The 15,598-nt window shown below is 48.5% G+C and overlaps 1 protein-coding gene across 1 annotated transcript in view; it reads right to left on the bottom strand.

Annotated features, from left to right (window-relative positions):
- slc22a18 (solute carrier family 22 member 18) overlaps positions 1 to 15,598 on the bottom strand; it is a 45,208-nt gene that overhangs the window by 6,980 nt on the left and 22,630 nt on the right. Inside the window, exons 7-8 of the mRNA XM_031900302.1 lie at positions 8,677 to 8,777; positions 1,396 to 1,497 (exon numbers count right to left, since the gene is read on the bottom strand). Coding sequence (XP_031756162.1) covers positions 1,396 to 1,497; positions 8,677 to 8,777 — 203 coding nt within the window. The remainder of the gene's footprint in view (positions 1 to 1,395; positions 1,498 to 8,676; positions 8,778 to 15,598) is intronic.

The raw sequence follows: 15,598 nt of genomic DNA, 5'->3' as shown, positions 1-15,598 counted from the left end.
ACTAGAAGGTTCTGCCAAACTGGCTTCAGCTCTTGGTGAGTTGTCATTGTCGGACCGACCTTCCCACTGGGGAAAATGAGCATTTTACACTGTATGGGTCTCAGGGGTATCTAACAAATAGGCAATGACCTTACAGACGGGCCACTGGGACATACTGGTACCAACTCGGAGCCCAGTTATGCAATGGTTTCCCTTTCATTAATAAGTTCCAGGTCCTGGTTTGTTATCCAGAACCATTTCCAGCCATGGTGCATATTCGGATCATTCGGACCCTGCTGTCTCCAAGGACTGACCCAACAGAACCCCAGATCTCCTTTATCTTACAATCCTGGGGGTTTTTATGATAAAATTGGCTCATTAATGGGAAATGTCCACTGATAAAATATGGCAAGAGGCTGTCCCCCAAAATGTCACAAAGTACCGAAGCCGTGATTGGCTCCTGCTCTGAGGAACCCGCCCTTTGCACCCCACTAATGCACAAGGTACAATATAAAATATACCGTGAAATCCTCCAATTAAGGGCAAAGGGAAAAAACAAATAAAAAATAAATATAAATACATAAATATGTCATTATAAACCTGTCTGTAAAATGCCTGGACTCTGGGGTGCAGAACCAGCGCCCCTTAGATAACGGGTTTCTTTACCACTTTGTACAAATGTCTGACAGTTTCATCCCTGAGAAACTAATAAGGATTCTGATTGGGTTCGGGATTCGGCAGGTTTGGGGGTTCATATATATATATGTATAACAATGTATCTACTTTGGCCAGCGACCCATTATTGGATTATAGAAACTGAAGGGACCTGAGTGGGAGAAAAACCCAAAAAACTCAAATTTTGACCCAAAAACTATTTCAAAAATTCGAATTTTCATAAGTCTGCCTCTAACATCCAATGACATCCGCAGGTGGAAAGGTTCTTTCAGTTCTTTTCAGGCTGTAAGTACAGGTATGGGATATGTTATTGAGAATGCTGGGATTTTTGGGATAAGGCTTCTTTCTGTAATCTGGACCACTATACCTTATGGGTGAAGACACATGGAGCTACTAGTAGCAGCTACTTGTCACGGCTACTACATTCCACAAAATCCCCTGCCGTAGAAAGTACTGAGAATTGCCCCTGCTAAAGTCTGTCCCTTTATCCCCATGTCTGATTCCTGTGCCATATAATGACGGGAAAATGCCATCATTATCTCTATATGTAAGGTACCAGCAAGGGGCCTGACACAGGGAATCAGCATTCTCATTGGTCACTTCTCTTGCATCTATAATGAAGTAGAATTCTCATTGGTCACTTCTCCTGCACTTATAATGAAGAGCACTAGGGGGCGCCGTGGGGCAGCTTTACGGTTGGGTTTAGTTTCCCTTTAACATTCATTTCTCATGGAGACTCACCATCCCGAGTCCGACCCCTACGGAGATGAGCATGCTCAGTAACAGCAGAGTTTGTTCTGAATATCGACTGGTCAGGAATCCAATCACGAAGCCCTGAACAACCTGGAAAACAAGTTGGCGACATAATAAACCAATAGAATAATGAATGTTCGAGTCATCTGACCGTATCGGGGTTCTGTGGGCGGAGGGAGGACTTTGCGCCACATCAGCCGGCAGTCGGGTTGGATGACAGTTTGTATAAATATTCAGCGCTTCAGTCTCAGAGGGACCATTGGCAGCACCAGATCCGGACACTTCAGTAGCCAATCCCCAGTCTGAGCCAATGGGAACAGCCGGCAGCATCGTCCCACGATCCCTGAACCCACTATGTACCAACCAGAGTTATAGTATATGGTGGCGCCATCTCTCTGTGTCTTGGTGTCTGGTTCTGCAGCTCTGGGTGCTATACTGGGTGCTATACTGGGTGCTATACTGGGTGCTATACTGGGTGCTACACTGGGTGCTACACTGGGTGTTATACTGGGTGCTATACTGGGTGCTACACTGGGTGCTATACTGGGTGCTATACTGGGTGCTATACTGGGTGCTATACTGGGTGTTATACTGGGTGTTATACTGGGTGCTATAGGGCCCTAGTGCTCCAGTTAGGGTGCTGGCACCTTTAGTACAGGATAATGAGCTTCTGTTGGCCGGTACTTGCGACTTTAGTTGCTCATTGTATCCTGTGCCCAGAAGCAGAGTTGGTTGCCAGTAGTCCCAGGGCAATTGGGAAATGGAAGTTGCCCCGACACAGTTCCATGCGTTTTGACACATCAGGTTCAATTCCATGGAAACGAGTCAGGATCTAGTCCAGGGATCCTCACACTACGGCAGGGAGCGGGCTGTAGTTTTAGGACACGGGGGGGGATAGTGCCCCCCAACAGTCTGAGGGACCATGAATTGGCCCCATGTTTCTATAGTTTGAGCATCCTCTGCAAAGGGTGGGGGTCCCTGTATTAAGGGATAAATTACTGTCAATAAGAATGAATTTTGTTACAACAGCGCCACCTGCTGGTCAGACCGTGATGCTGCCGAGGGAACTGTCGGGAAAGAAAGGGAAGGTCTAATGTTTTGTTTCTTCTCGTTATTAAAGATGAAAGGTCTCTGGGGATTCTGATGTCTAATGTTTCTCCTAAGCAGTCTCCTGACTAACCCAGAGAGAGACAGTCTCCTGACTAACCCAGAGAGAGACAGTCTCCTGACTATCCCAGAGAGAGACAGACTCCTGACTAACCCAGAGAGAGAGAGACAGTCTCCTGACTAACCCAGAGACAGACAGTCTCCTGACTAACCCAGAGAGAGACAGTCTCCTGACTATCCCAGAGAGAGACAGTCTCCTGACTATCCCAGAGAGAGAGAGACAGTCTCCTGACTAACCCAGAGAGAGACAGACTCCTGACTAACCCAGAGAGAGACAGACTCCTGACTAACCCAGAGAGAGACAGACAGACTCCTGACTAACCCAGAGAGAGACAGACAGACTCCTGACTAACCCAGAGAGAGACAGACTCCTGACTAACCCAGAGAGAGACAGTCTCCTGACTAACCCAGAGAGAGAGACAGTCTCCTGACTATCCCAGAGACAGACAGTCTCCTGACTAACCCAGAGAGAGAGAGACAGTCTCCTGACTAACCCAGAGAGAGACAGTCTCCTGACTAACCCAGAGAGAGACAGTCTCCTGACTAACCCAGAGAGAGACAGTCTCCTGACTATCCCAGAGAGAGAGAGACAGTCTCCTGACTAACCCAGAGAGAGACAGTCTCCTGACTATCCCAGAGAGAGAGAGACAGTCTCCTGACTAACTCAGAGACAGACAGACTCCTGACTAACCCAGAGAGAGACAGTCTCCTGACTATCCCAGAGAGAGAGAGACAGTCTCCTGACTAACCCAGAGAGAGACAGTCTCCTGACTATCCCAGAGAGAGAGAGACAGTCTCCTGACTAACTCAGAGACAGACAGACTCCTGACTAACCCAGAGAGAGACAGTCTCCTGACTATCCCAGAGAGAGACAGACAGACTCCTGACTAACCCAGAGAGAGACAGTCTCCTGACTAACCCAGAGACAGACAGTCTCCTGACTATCCCAGAGAGAGACAGACTCCTGACTAACCCAGAGAGAGACAGTCTCCTGACTATCCCAGAGAGAGACAGACTCCTGACTATCCCAGAGAGAGAGAGACAGTCTCCTGACTAACCCAGAGACAGACAGTCTCCTGACTAACCCAGAGAGAGACAGTCTCCTGACTATCCCAGAGAGAGACAGTCTCCTGACTATCCCAGAGAGAGAGAGACAGTCTCCTGACTAACCCAGAGAGAGACAGACTCCTGACTAACCCAGAGAGAGACAGACTCCTGACTAACCCAGAGAGAGACAGACAGACTCCTGACTAACCCAGAGAGAGACAGACAGACTCCTGACTAACCCAGAGAGAGACAGACTCCTGACTAACCCAGAGAGAGACAGTCTCCTGACTAACCCAGAGAGAGAGACAGTCTCCTGACTATCCCAGAGACAGACAGTCTCCTGACTAACCCAGAGAGAGAGAGACAGTCTCCTGACTAACCCAGAGAGAGACAGTCTCCTGACTAACCCAGAGAGAGACAGTCTCCTGACTAACCCAGAGAGAGACAGTCTCCTGACTATCCCAGAGAGAGAGAGACAGTCTCCTGACTAACCCAGAGAGAGACAGTCTCCTGACTATCCCAGAGAGAGAGAGACAGTCTCCTGACTAACTCAGAGACAGACAGACTCCTGACTAACCCAGAGAGAGACAGTCTCCTGACTATCCCAGAGAGAGAGAGACAGTCTCCTGACTAACCCAGAGAGAGACAGTCTCCTGACTATCCCAGAGAGAGAGAGACAGTCTCCTGACTAACTCAGAGACAGACAGACTCCTGACTAACCCAGAGAGAGACAGTCTCCTGACTATCCCAGAGAGAGACAGACAGACTCCTGACTAACCCAGAGAGAGACAGTCTCCTGACTAACCCAGAGACAGACAGTCTCCTGACTATCCCAGAGAGAGACAGACTCCTGACTAACCCAGAGAGAGACAGTCTCCTGACTATCCCAGAGAGAGACAGACTCCTGACTATCCCAGAGAGAGAGAGACAGTCTCCTGACTATCCCAGAGAGAGAGAGACAGTCTCCTGACTAACTCAGAGACAGACAGACTCCTGACTAACCCAGAGAGAGACAGTCTCCTGACTATCCCAGAGAGAGACAGACAGACTCCTGACTAACCCAGAGAGAGACAGTCTCCTGACTAACCCAGAGACAGACAGTCTCCTGACTATCCCAGAGAGAGACAGACTCCTGACTAACCCAGAGAGAGACAGTCTCCTGACTATCCCAGAGAGAGACAGACTCCTGACTAACCCAGAGAGAGACAGTCTCCTCACTATCCCAGAGAGAGACAGACTCCTGACTAACCCAGAGACAGACAGACTCCTGACTAACCCAGAGAGAGACAGTCTCCTGACTAACCCAGTGAGAGACAGACTCCTGACTAACCCAGAGAGAGACAGTCTCCTCACTATCCCAGAGAGAGACAGACTCCTGACTAACCCAGAGACAGACAGACTCCTGACTAACCCAGAGAGAGACAGTCTCCTGACTAACCCAGTGAGAGACAGTCTCCTGACTATCCCAGAGAGAGACAGACTCCTGACTAACCCAGTGAGAGACAGTCTCCTGACTATCCCAGAGAGAGACAGACAGACTCCTGACTAACCCAGAGAGAGACAGTCTCCTGACTAACCCAGAGAGAGAGACAGACAGACTCCTGACTAACCCAGAGACAGACAGACTCCTGACTAACCCAGAGACAGACAGACTCCTGACTAACCCAGAGAGAGACAGTCTCCTCACTATCCCAGAGAGAGACAGACTCCTGACTAACCCAGAGAGAGACAGTCTCCTCACTATCCCAGAGAGAGACAGACTCCTGACTAACCCAGAGAGAGACAGACAGACTCCTGACTAACCCAGAGAGAGACAGTCTCCTGACTAACCCAGAGAGAGACAGTCTCCTGACTAACCCAGAGAGAGAGAGACAGTCTCCTGACTAACCCAGAGAGAGACAGACAGACTCCTGACTAACCCAGAGAGAGACAGACAGACTCCTGACTAACCCAGAGAGAGACAGACAGACTCCTGACTAACCCAGAGAGAGACAGTCTCCTGACTAACCCAGAGAGAGACAGTCTCCTAACTAACCCAGAGAGAGACAGACAGACTCCCGACTAACCCAGAGAGAGACAGTCTCCTGACTAACCCAGAGAGAGACAGTCTCCTGACTAACCCAGAGAGAGACAGTCTCCTAACTAACCCAGAGAGAGACAGACAGTCTCCTGACTAACCCAGAGAGAGAGACAGACAGACTCCTGACTAACCCAGAGAGAGACAGACAGACTCCTGACTAACCCAGAGAGAGACAGACAGACTCCTGACTAACCCAGAGAGAGACAGTCTCCTGACTAACCCAGAGAGAGACAGACAGACAGACTCCTGACTAACCCAGAGAGAGACAGTCTCCTGACTAACCCAGAGAGAGACAGACAGACAGACTCCTGACTAACCCAGAGAGAGACAGTCTCCTGACTAACCCAGAGAGAGAGACAGACAGACTCCTGACTAACCCAGAGAGAGACAGTCTCCTGACTAACCCAGAGAGAGACAGACAGACTCCTGACTAACCCAGAGAGAGACAGTCTCCTGACTAACCCAGAGAGAGACAGACAGACTCCTGACTAACCCAGAGAGAGACAGACTCCTGACTAACCCAGAGAGAGACAGACAGACTACTGACTAACCCAGAGAGAGACAGTCTCCTGACTAACCCAGAGAGAGAGACAGACAGACTCCTGACTAACCCAGAGAGAGACAGTCTCCTGACTAACCCAGAGAGAGACAGACAGACTCCTGACTAACCCAGAGAGAGACAGTCTCCTGACTAACCCAGAGAGAGAGACAGTCTCCTGACTAACCCAGAGAGAGAGACAGTCTCCTGACTAACCCAGAGAGAGAGACAGACAGACTCCTGACTAACCCAGAGAGAGACAGACAGACTCCTGACTAACCCAGAGAGAGACAGTCTCCTGACTAACCCAGAGAGAGACAGACAGACTCCTGACTAACCCAGAGAGAGACAGTCTCCTGACTAACCCAGAGAGAGACAGACAGACTCCTGACTAACCCAGAGACAGACAGACTCCTGACTAACCCAGAGAGAGACAGACAGTCTCCTGACTAACCCAGAGAGAGACAGTCTCCTGACTAACCCAGAGAGAGAGACAGACAGTCTCCTGACTAACCCAGAGAGAGAGACAGACAGACTCCTGACTAACCCAGAGAGAGACAGACAGTCTCCTGACTAACCCAGAGAGAGACAGACAGTCTCCTGACTAACCCAGAGAGAGAGACAGACAGACTCCTGACTAACCCAGAGAGAGACAGTCTCCTGACTAACCCAGAGAGAGAGACAGACAGTCTCCTGACTAACCCAGAGAGAGACAGTCTCCTGACTAACCCAGAGAGAGAGACAGACAGTCTCCTGACTAACCCAGAGAGAGACAGACAGTCTCCTGACTAACCCAGAGAGAGAGACAGACAGACTCCTGACTAACCCAGAGAGAGACAGTCTCCTGACTAACCCAGAGAGAGACAGACAGTCTCCTGACTAACCCAGAGAGAGAGACAGACAGACTCCTGACTAACCCAGAGAGAGACAGTCTCCTGACTAACCCAGAGAGAGAGACAGACAGTCTCCTGACTAACCCAGAGAGAGACAGACAGACTCCTGACTATCCCAGAGAGAGACAGTCTCCTGACTAACCCAGAGAGAGAGACAGACAGACTCCTGACTAACCCAGAGAGAGACAGACAGTCTCCTGACTAACCCAGAGAGAGAGACAGACTCCTGACTAACCCAGAGAGAGACAGACAGTCTCCTGACTAACCCAGAGAGAGACAGACAGTCTCCTGACTAACCCAGAGAGAGACAGACAGTCTCCTGACTAACCCAGAGAGAGACAGACAGACTCCTGACTAACCCAGAGAGAGACAGACAGACTCCTCACTAACCCAGAGAGAGACAGACAGACTCCTGACTAACCCAGAGAGAGACAGACAGACTCGTGCATGAAGAGAGACAGACGGACTCCTACAGGAAGAGAAACTTGATTTTGAAATGATACATTAGGCTGTAAGTATCCCCCAAAGGCAATGTAATATAAAGAGACTGCATTAGACAGTAATATAAAGAGACTGCATTAGACAGTAATATAAAGAGACTGCATTAGACAGTAATATAAAGAGACTGCATTAGACAGTAATATAAAGAGACTGCATTAGACAGTAATATAAAGAGACTGCATTAGACAGTAATATAAAGAGACTGCTTTAGACAGTAATATAAAGAGACTGCATTAGACAGTAATATAAAGAGACTGCATTAGACAGTAATATAAAGAGACTGCATTAGACAGTAATATAAAGAGACTGCATTAGACAGTAATATAAAGAGACTGCATTAGACAGTAATATAAAGAGACTGCATTAGACAGTGATATAAAGAGACTGCATTAGACAGTGATATAAAGAGACTGCATTAGACAGTGATATAAAGAGACTGCATGAGACAGAGATATAAAGAGACTGCATTAGACAGTAATATAAAGAGACTGCATTAGACAGTAATATAAAGAGACTGCATTAGACAGTAATATAAAGAGACTGCATTAGACAGTGATATAAAGAGACTGCATTAGACAGTAATATAAAGAGACTGCATTAGACAGTGATATAAAGAGACTGCATTAGACAGTGATATAAAGAGACTGCATTAGACAGTGATATAAAGAGACTGCATTAGACAGTGATATAAAGAGACTGCATTAGACAGTGATATAAAGAGACTGCATTAGACAGTGATATAAAGAGACTGCATTAGACAGTTATATAAAGAGACTGCATTAGACAGTGATATAAAGAGACTGCATTAGACAGTGATATAAAGAGACTGCATTAGACAGTTATATAAAGAGACTGCATTAGACAGTGATATAAAGAGACTGCATTAGACAGTTATATAAAGAGACTGCATTAGACAGTTATATAAAGAGACTGCATTAGACAGTGATATAAAGAGACTGCATTAGACAGTTATATAAAGAGACTGCATTAGACAGTTATATAAAGAGACTGCATTAGACAGTAATATAAAGAGACTGCATTACCAGCTGCAGGATCCCAAAGTAGGACATTAGGTACCCGGCCGAGGCCGCACTCAGTCGGAAGAAATCCACCGAGATAACCGAGAACATTATCATGAAAATCCCTGTGGGATAAATTCACTGGATCAGAACCTGACCCGCTCCAAGTCTGGTACCAACAAAGAATTAAAGGGCAAATTAACCCAAATAATAATAAAAATAAATACATTCTGCGTGATAAAACATAATATAATTCTAAAATCTTTCCAATAAGCCCTTATTTTAAATGGTTTTGAAGTTATTTGTAGATGTAATCGAGTCAGTGTTAGTCTGTCCCCCATTATATTCTGTACCGGGGGGTCCCTATGTGCCATAGTGTTATGGTATCTCTCTGTACAGGCTATGGGCAAACTTAGGGGGCTGTTCCTGCTGAATTGTGCTTAGTACAGGGGAATCCCTATGTGCCATAGTTTTATGGTATCTCTCTGTACAGGCTATGGGCAAACTTAGGGGGCTGTTCCTGCTGAATTGTGCTTAGTACAGGGGAATCCCTATGTGCCATAGTTTTATGGTATCTCTCTGTACAGGCTATAGGCAAACTTAGGGGGCTGTTCCTGCTGAATTGCGCTTAGTACAGGGGAATCCCTATGTGCCATAGTGTTATGGTATCTCTCTGTACAGGCTATAGGCAAACTTAGGGGGCTGTTCCTGCTGAATTGTGCTTAGTACAGGGGAATCCCTATGTGCCGTAGTGTTATGGTATCTCTCTGTACAGGCTATAGGCAAACTTAGGGGGCTGTTCCTGCTGAATTGTGCTTAGTACAGGGGAATCCCTATGTGCCATAGTGTTATGGTATCTCTCTGTACAGGCTATGAGCAAACTTAGGGGGCTGTTCCTGCTGAATTGTGCTTAGTACAGGGGAATCCCTATGTGCCATAGTTTTATGGTATCTCTCTGTACAGGCTATGAGCAAACTTAGGGGGCTGTTCCTGCTGAATTGTGCTTAGTACAGGGGAATCCCTATGTGCCATAGTGTTATGGTATCTCTCTGTACAGGCTATAGGCAAACTTAGGGGGCTGTTCCTGCTGAATTGTGCTTAGTACAGGGGAATCCCTATGTGCCATAGTGTTATGGTATCTCTCTGTACAGGCTATAGGCAAACTTAGGGGGCTGTTCCTGCTGAATTGTGCTTAGTACAGGGGAATCCCTATGTGCCATAGTGTTATGGTATCTCTCTGTACAGGCTATGAGCAAACTTAGGGGGCTGTTCCTGCTGAATTGTGCTTAGTACAGGGGAATCCCTATGTGCCATAGTTTTATGGTATCTCTCTGTACAGGCTATGGGCAAACTTAGGGGGCTGTTCCTGCTGAATTGTGCTTAGTACAGGGGAATCCCTATGTGCCATAGTTTTATGGTATCTCTCTGTACAGGCTATGGGCAAACTTAGGGGGCTGTTCCTGCTGAATTGTGCTTAGTACAGGGGAATCCCTATGTGCCATAGTTTTATGGTATCTCTCTGTACAGGCTATAGGCAAACTTAGGGGACTGTTCCTGCTGAATTGTGCTTAGTACAGGGGAATCCCTATGTGCCATAGTTTTATGGTATCTCTCTGTACAGGCTATGGGCAAACTTAGGGGGCTGTTCCTGCTGAATTGTGCTTAGTACAGGGGAATCCCTATGTGCCATACAGACCCAGCAGCATAAAACACGTTGAGCCATTTCCTATTATGAAGCTGAAATCATTTATAGCAGATTATTGTGTTTGCGGTTCTACTTCTACTTTCTCCAGTTCTGTGAGGATTTCTCCATTCAAGGAAAAGAGCAGCAGAGCCCATAGAATGTGCCGGGACTAGAGAGGGTTAAGGCTCAGACTAGAGAGGGTTAAGGCAGGGACTTGAGAAGGTTAAGGCTCAGACTAGAGAGGGTTAAGGCAGGGACTAGAGAGGGTTAAGGAAGGGACTAGAGAGGGTTAAGGCAGGGACTAGAGAGGGTTAAGGCTCAGACTAGAGAGGGTTAAGGCAGGGACTAGAGAGGGTTAAGGAAGGGACTAGAGAGGGTTAAGGCAGGGACTAGAGAGGGTTAAGGCTCAGACTAGAGAGGGTTAAGGCAGGGACTAGAGAGGGTTAAGGCTCAGACTAGAGAGGGTTAAGGAAGGGACTAGAGAGGGTTAAGGAAGGGACTAGAGAGGGTTAAGGCAGGGACTAGAGAGGGTTAAGGAAGGGACTAGAGAGGGTTAAGGCAGGGACTAGAGAGGGTTAAGGCAGGGACTTGAGAAGGTTAAGGCTCAGACTAGAGAGGGTTAAGGCAGGGACTAGAGAGGGTTAAGGCAGGGACTAGAGAGGGTTAAGGCAGGGACTAGAGAGGGTTAAGGCAGGGACTTGAGAAGGTTAAGGCTCAGACTAGAGAGGGTTAAGGCAGGGACTAGAGAGGGTTAAGGCTCAGACTAGAGAGGGTTAAGGCTCAGACTAGAGAGGGTTAAGGCAGGGACTAGAGAGGGTTAAGGAAGGGACTAGAGAGGGTTAAGGCAGGGACTAGAGAGGGTTAAGGCAGGGACTAGAGAGGGTTAAGGCAGGGACTAGAGAGGGTTAAGGCAGGGACTAGAGAAGGTTAAGGCTCAGACTAGAGAGGGTTAAGGCAGGGACTAGAGAGGGTTAAGGCTCAGACTAGAGAGGGTTAAGGCTCAGACTAGAGAGGGTTAAGGCAGGGACTAGAGAGGGTTAAGGAAGGGACTAGAGAGGGTTAAGGAAGGGACTAGAGAGGGTTAAGGCAGGGACTAGAGAGGGTTAAGGAAGGGACTAGAGAGGGTTAAGGCAGGGACTAGAGAAGGTTAAGGCTCAGACTAGAGAGGGTTAAGGCAGTGACTAGAGAGGGTTAAGGCAGGGACTAGAGAGGGTTAAGGCAGGGACTAGAGAAGGTTAAGGCTCAGACTAGAGAGGGTTAAGGCAGGGACTAGAGAGGGTTAAGGCAGGGACTAGAGAGGGTTAAGGCAGGGACTAGAGAAGGTTAAGGCTCAGACTAGAGAGGGTTAAGGCTCAGACTAGAGAGGGTTAAGGCAGGGACTAGAGAGGGTTAAGGCAGGGACTAGAGAGGGTTAAGGAAGGGACTAGAGAGGGTTAAGGCAGGGACTAGAGAGGGTTAAGGAAGGGACTAGAGAGGGTTAAGGCAGGGACTAGAGAAGGTTAAGGCTCAGACTAGAGAGGGTTAAGGCAGGGACTAGAGAGGGTTAAGGCTCAGACTAGAGAGGGTTAAGGCTCAGACTAGAGAGGGTTAAGGCAGGGACTAGAGAGGGTTAAGGCAGGGACTAGAGAGGGTTAAGGCTCAGACTAGAGAGGGTTAAGGCTCAGACTAGAGAGGGTTAAGGCAGGGACTAGAGAGGGTTAAGGCAGGGACTAGAGAGGGTTAAGGCAGGGACTAGAGAGGGTTAAAGGAACAGTAACACCAAAAAATAAAAGAGCTTTAAAGTAATAAAAATATAATGCACTGTTGCCCTGCACTGGTAGAACTGGTGTGTTTGCTACAGTAACACTACTATAGTTTATATAAATACCCCGCTGTGTAGCCCCGGGGGCAGCCATTCCTGCACCGGTACAGCTGGGGTGTTTGCTACAGAAACCCTACTATAGTTTATATAAATACCCCGCTGTGTAGCCCCGGGGGCAGTCGTTCCTGCACTGGTACAGCTGGGGTGTTTGCTACAGAAACCCTACTATAGTTTATATAAATACCCCGCTGTGTAGCCCCGGGGGCAGCCATTCCTGCACTGGTACAGCTGGGGTGTTTGCTACAGAAACCCTACTATAGTTTATATAAATACCCCGCTGTGTAGCCCCGGGGGCAGCCATTCCTGCACCGGTACAGCTGGGGTGTTTGCTACAGTAACACTACTATAGTTTATATAAATACCCCGCTGTGTAGCCCCGGGGGCAGCCATTCCTGCACTGGTACAGCTGGGGTGTTTGCTACAGAAACCCTACTATAGTTTATATAAATACCCCGCTGTGTAGCCCCGGGGGCTGCCATTCCTGCACTGGTACAGCTGGGGTGTTTGCTACAGAAACCCTACTATAGTTTATATAAATACCCCGCTGTGTAGCCCCGGGGGAAGCCATTCCTGCACCGGTACAGCTGGGGTGTTTGCTACAGAAACCCTACTATAGTTTATATAAATACCCCGCTGTGTAGCCCCGGGGGGAGCCATTCCTGCACTGGTACAGCTGGGGTGTTTGCTACAGAAACCCTACTATAGTTTATATAAATACCCCGCTGTGTAGCCCCGGGGGAAGCCATTCCTGCACCGGTACAGCTGGGGTGTTTGCTACAGAAACCCTACTATAGTTTATATAAATACCCCGCTGTGTAGCCCCGGGGGCAGCCATTCCTGCACTGGTACAGCTGGGGTGTTTGCTACAGAAACCCTACTATAGTTTATATAAATACCCCGCTGTGTAGCCCCGGGGGCAGCCATTCCTGCACTGGTACAGCTGGGGTGTTTGCTACAGAAACCCTACTATAGTTTATATAAATACCCCGCTGTGTAGCCCCGGGGGAGCCATTCCTGCACTGGTACAGCTGGGGTGTTTGCTACAGAAACCCCTACTATAGTTTATATAAATACCCCGCTGTGTAGCCCCGGGGGAAGCCATTCCTGCACCGGTACAGCTGGGGTGTTTGCTACAGAAACCCTACTATAGTTTATATAAAAACCCGCTGTGTAGCCCCGGGGGCAGCCATTCCTGCACTGGTACAGCTGGGGTGTTTGCTACAGAAACCCTACTATAGTTTATATAAATACCCCGCTGTGTAGCCCCGGGGGCAGCCATTCCTGCACTGGTACAGCTGGGGTGTTTGCTACAGAACCCTACTATAGTTTATATTAAATACCCCGCTGTGTAGCCCCGGGGGAGCCATTCCTGCACTGGTACAGCTGGGGTGTTTGCTACAGAAAACCCTACTATAGTTTATATAAATACCCCGCTGTGTAGCCCGGGGGAAGCCATTCCTGCACGGTACAGCTGGGTGTTTGCTACAGAAACCCTACTATAGTTTAATAAATACCCCGCTGTGTAGCCCCGGGGGCAGCCATTCCTGCACTGGTACAGCTGGGGTGTTTGCTACAGAAACCCTACTATAGTTTATATAAATACCCCCACGCTGTGTAGCCCCGGGGGCAGCCATTCCTGCACTGGTACAGGCTGGGGTGTTTGCTACAGAAACCCTACTATAGTTTATATAAATACCCGCTGTGTAGCCCCGGGGGAGCCATTCCTGCACGTGGTACAGCTGGGGGTGTTTGCTACAGAAACCCTACTATAGTTTATATAAATACCCCCGCTGTGTAGCCCCGGGGGCAGCCATTCCTGCACTGGTACAGCTGGGGTGTTTGCTACAGAAACCCTACTATAGTTTATATAAATACCCCGCTGTGTAAGCCCCGGGGGAGCCATTCCTGCACTGGTACAGCTGGGGTTTGCTACAGAAACCCTACTATAGTTTATATAAATACCCCGCTGTGTAGCCCCGGGGGCAGCCATTCCTGCACTGGTACAGCTGGGGTGTTTGCTACAGAAACCCTACTATAGTTTATATAAATACCCCGCTGTGTAGCCCCGGGGGCAGCCATTCCTGCACTGATACAGCTGGGGTGTTTGCTACAGAAACCCTACTATAGTTTATATAAATACCCCGCTGTGTAGCCCCGGGGGCAGCCATTCCTGCACTGATACAGCTGGGGTGTTTGCTACAGAAACCCTACTATAGTTTATATAAATACCCTGCTGTGTTGCCCGGGGGCAGCCATTCCTGCACTGATACAGCTGGGGTGTTTGCTACAGAAACCCTACTATAGTTTATATAAATACCCCGCTGTGTAGCCCCGGGGGCAGCCATTCCTGCACTGATACAGCTGGGGTGTTTGCTACAGAAACCCTACTATAGTTTATATAAATACCCCCGCTGTGTAGCCCCGGGGGCAGCCATTCCTGCACTGGTACAGCTGGGGTGTTTGCTACAGAAACCCTACTATAGTTTATATAAATACCCCGCTGTGTAGCCCCGGGGGCAGCCATTCCTGCACTGGTACAGCTGGGGTGTTTGCTACAGAAACCCTACTATAGTTTATATAAATACCCCGCTGTGTAGCCCCGGGGGCAGCCATTCCTGCACTGGTACAGCTGGGGTGTTGCTACAGAAACCCTACTATAGTTTATATAAATACCCCGCTGTGTAGCCCCGGGGGCAGCCATTCCTGCACTTGGTACAGCTGGGTGTTTGCTACAGAAACCCTACTATAGTTTATATAATACCCCGCTGTGTAGCCCCGGGGGCAGCCATTCCTGCACTGGTACAGCTGGGGTGTTTGCTACAGAAACCCTACTATAGTTTATATAAATACCCCGCTGTGTAGCCCCGGGGGCAGCCATTCCTGCACTGATACAGGCTGGGTGTTTGCTACAGAAACCCTACTATAGTTTATATAAATACCCCTGCTGTGTAGCCCCGGGGGCAGCCATTCCTGCACTGGTACAGCTGGGGTGTTGCTACAGAAACCCTACTATAAGTTTATATAAATACCCCGCTGTGTAGCCCCGGGGGCAGCCATTCCTGCACTGGTACAGCTGGGGTGTTTGCTACAGAAACCCTACTATAGTTTATATAAATACCCCGCTGTGTAGCCCCGGGGGCAGCCATTCCTGCACTGGTACAGCTGGGGTGTTTGCTACAGAAACCCTACTATAGTTTATATAAATACCCCGCTGTGTAGCCCCGGGGGCAGCCATTCCTGCACTGGTACAGCTGGGGTGTTTGCTACAGAAACCCTACTATAGTTTATATAAATACCCCGCTGTGTAGCCCCGGGGGCAGCCATTCCTGCACTGATACAGCTGGGGTGTTTGCTACAGAAACCCTACTATAGTTTATATAAATACCCCGCTGTGTAGCCCC

This window comes from Xenopus tropicalis, chromosome 4 (genome assembly GCF_000004195.4).
Source record: "Xenopus tropicalis strain Nigerian chromosome 4, UCB_Xtro_10.0, whole genome shotgun sequence".
Classification (NCBI taxonomy): Eukaryota; Metazoa; Chordata; class Amphibia; order Anura; family Pipidae; genus Xenopus; species Xenopus tropicalis.
Note: the sequence above shows the minus strand (reverse complement) of the source record. Positions and strands in the feature narration are given on the sequence as shown.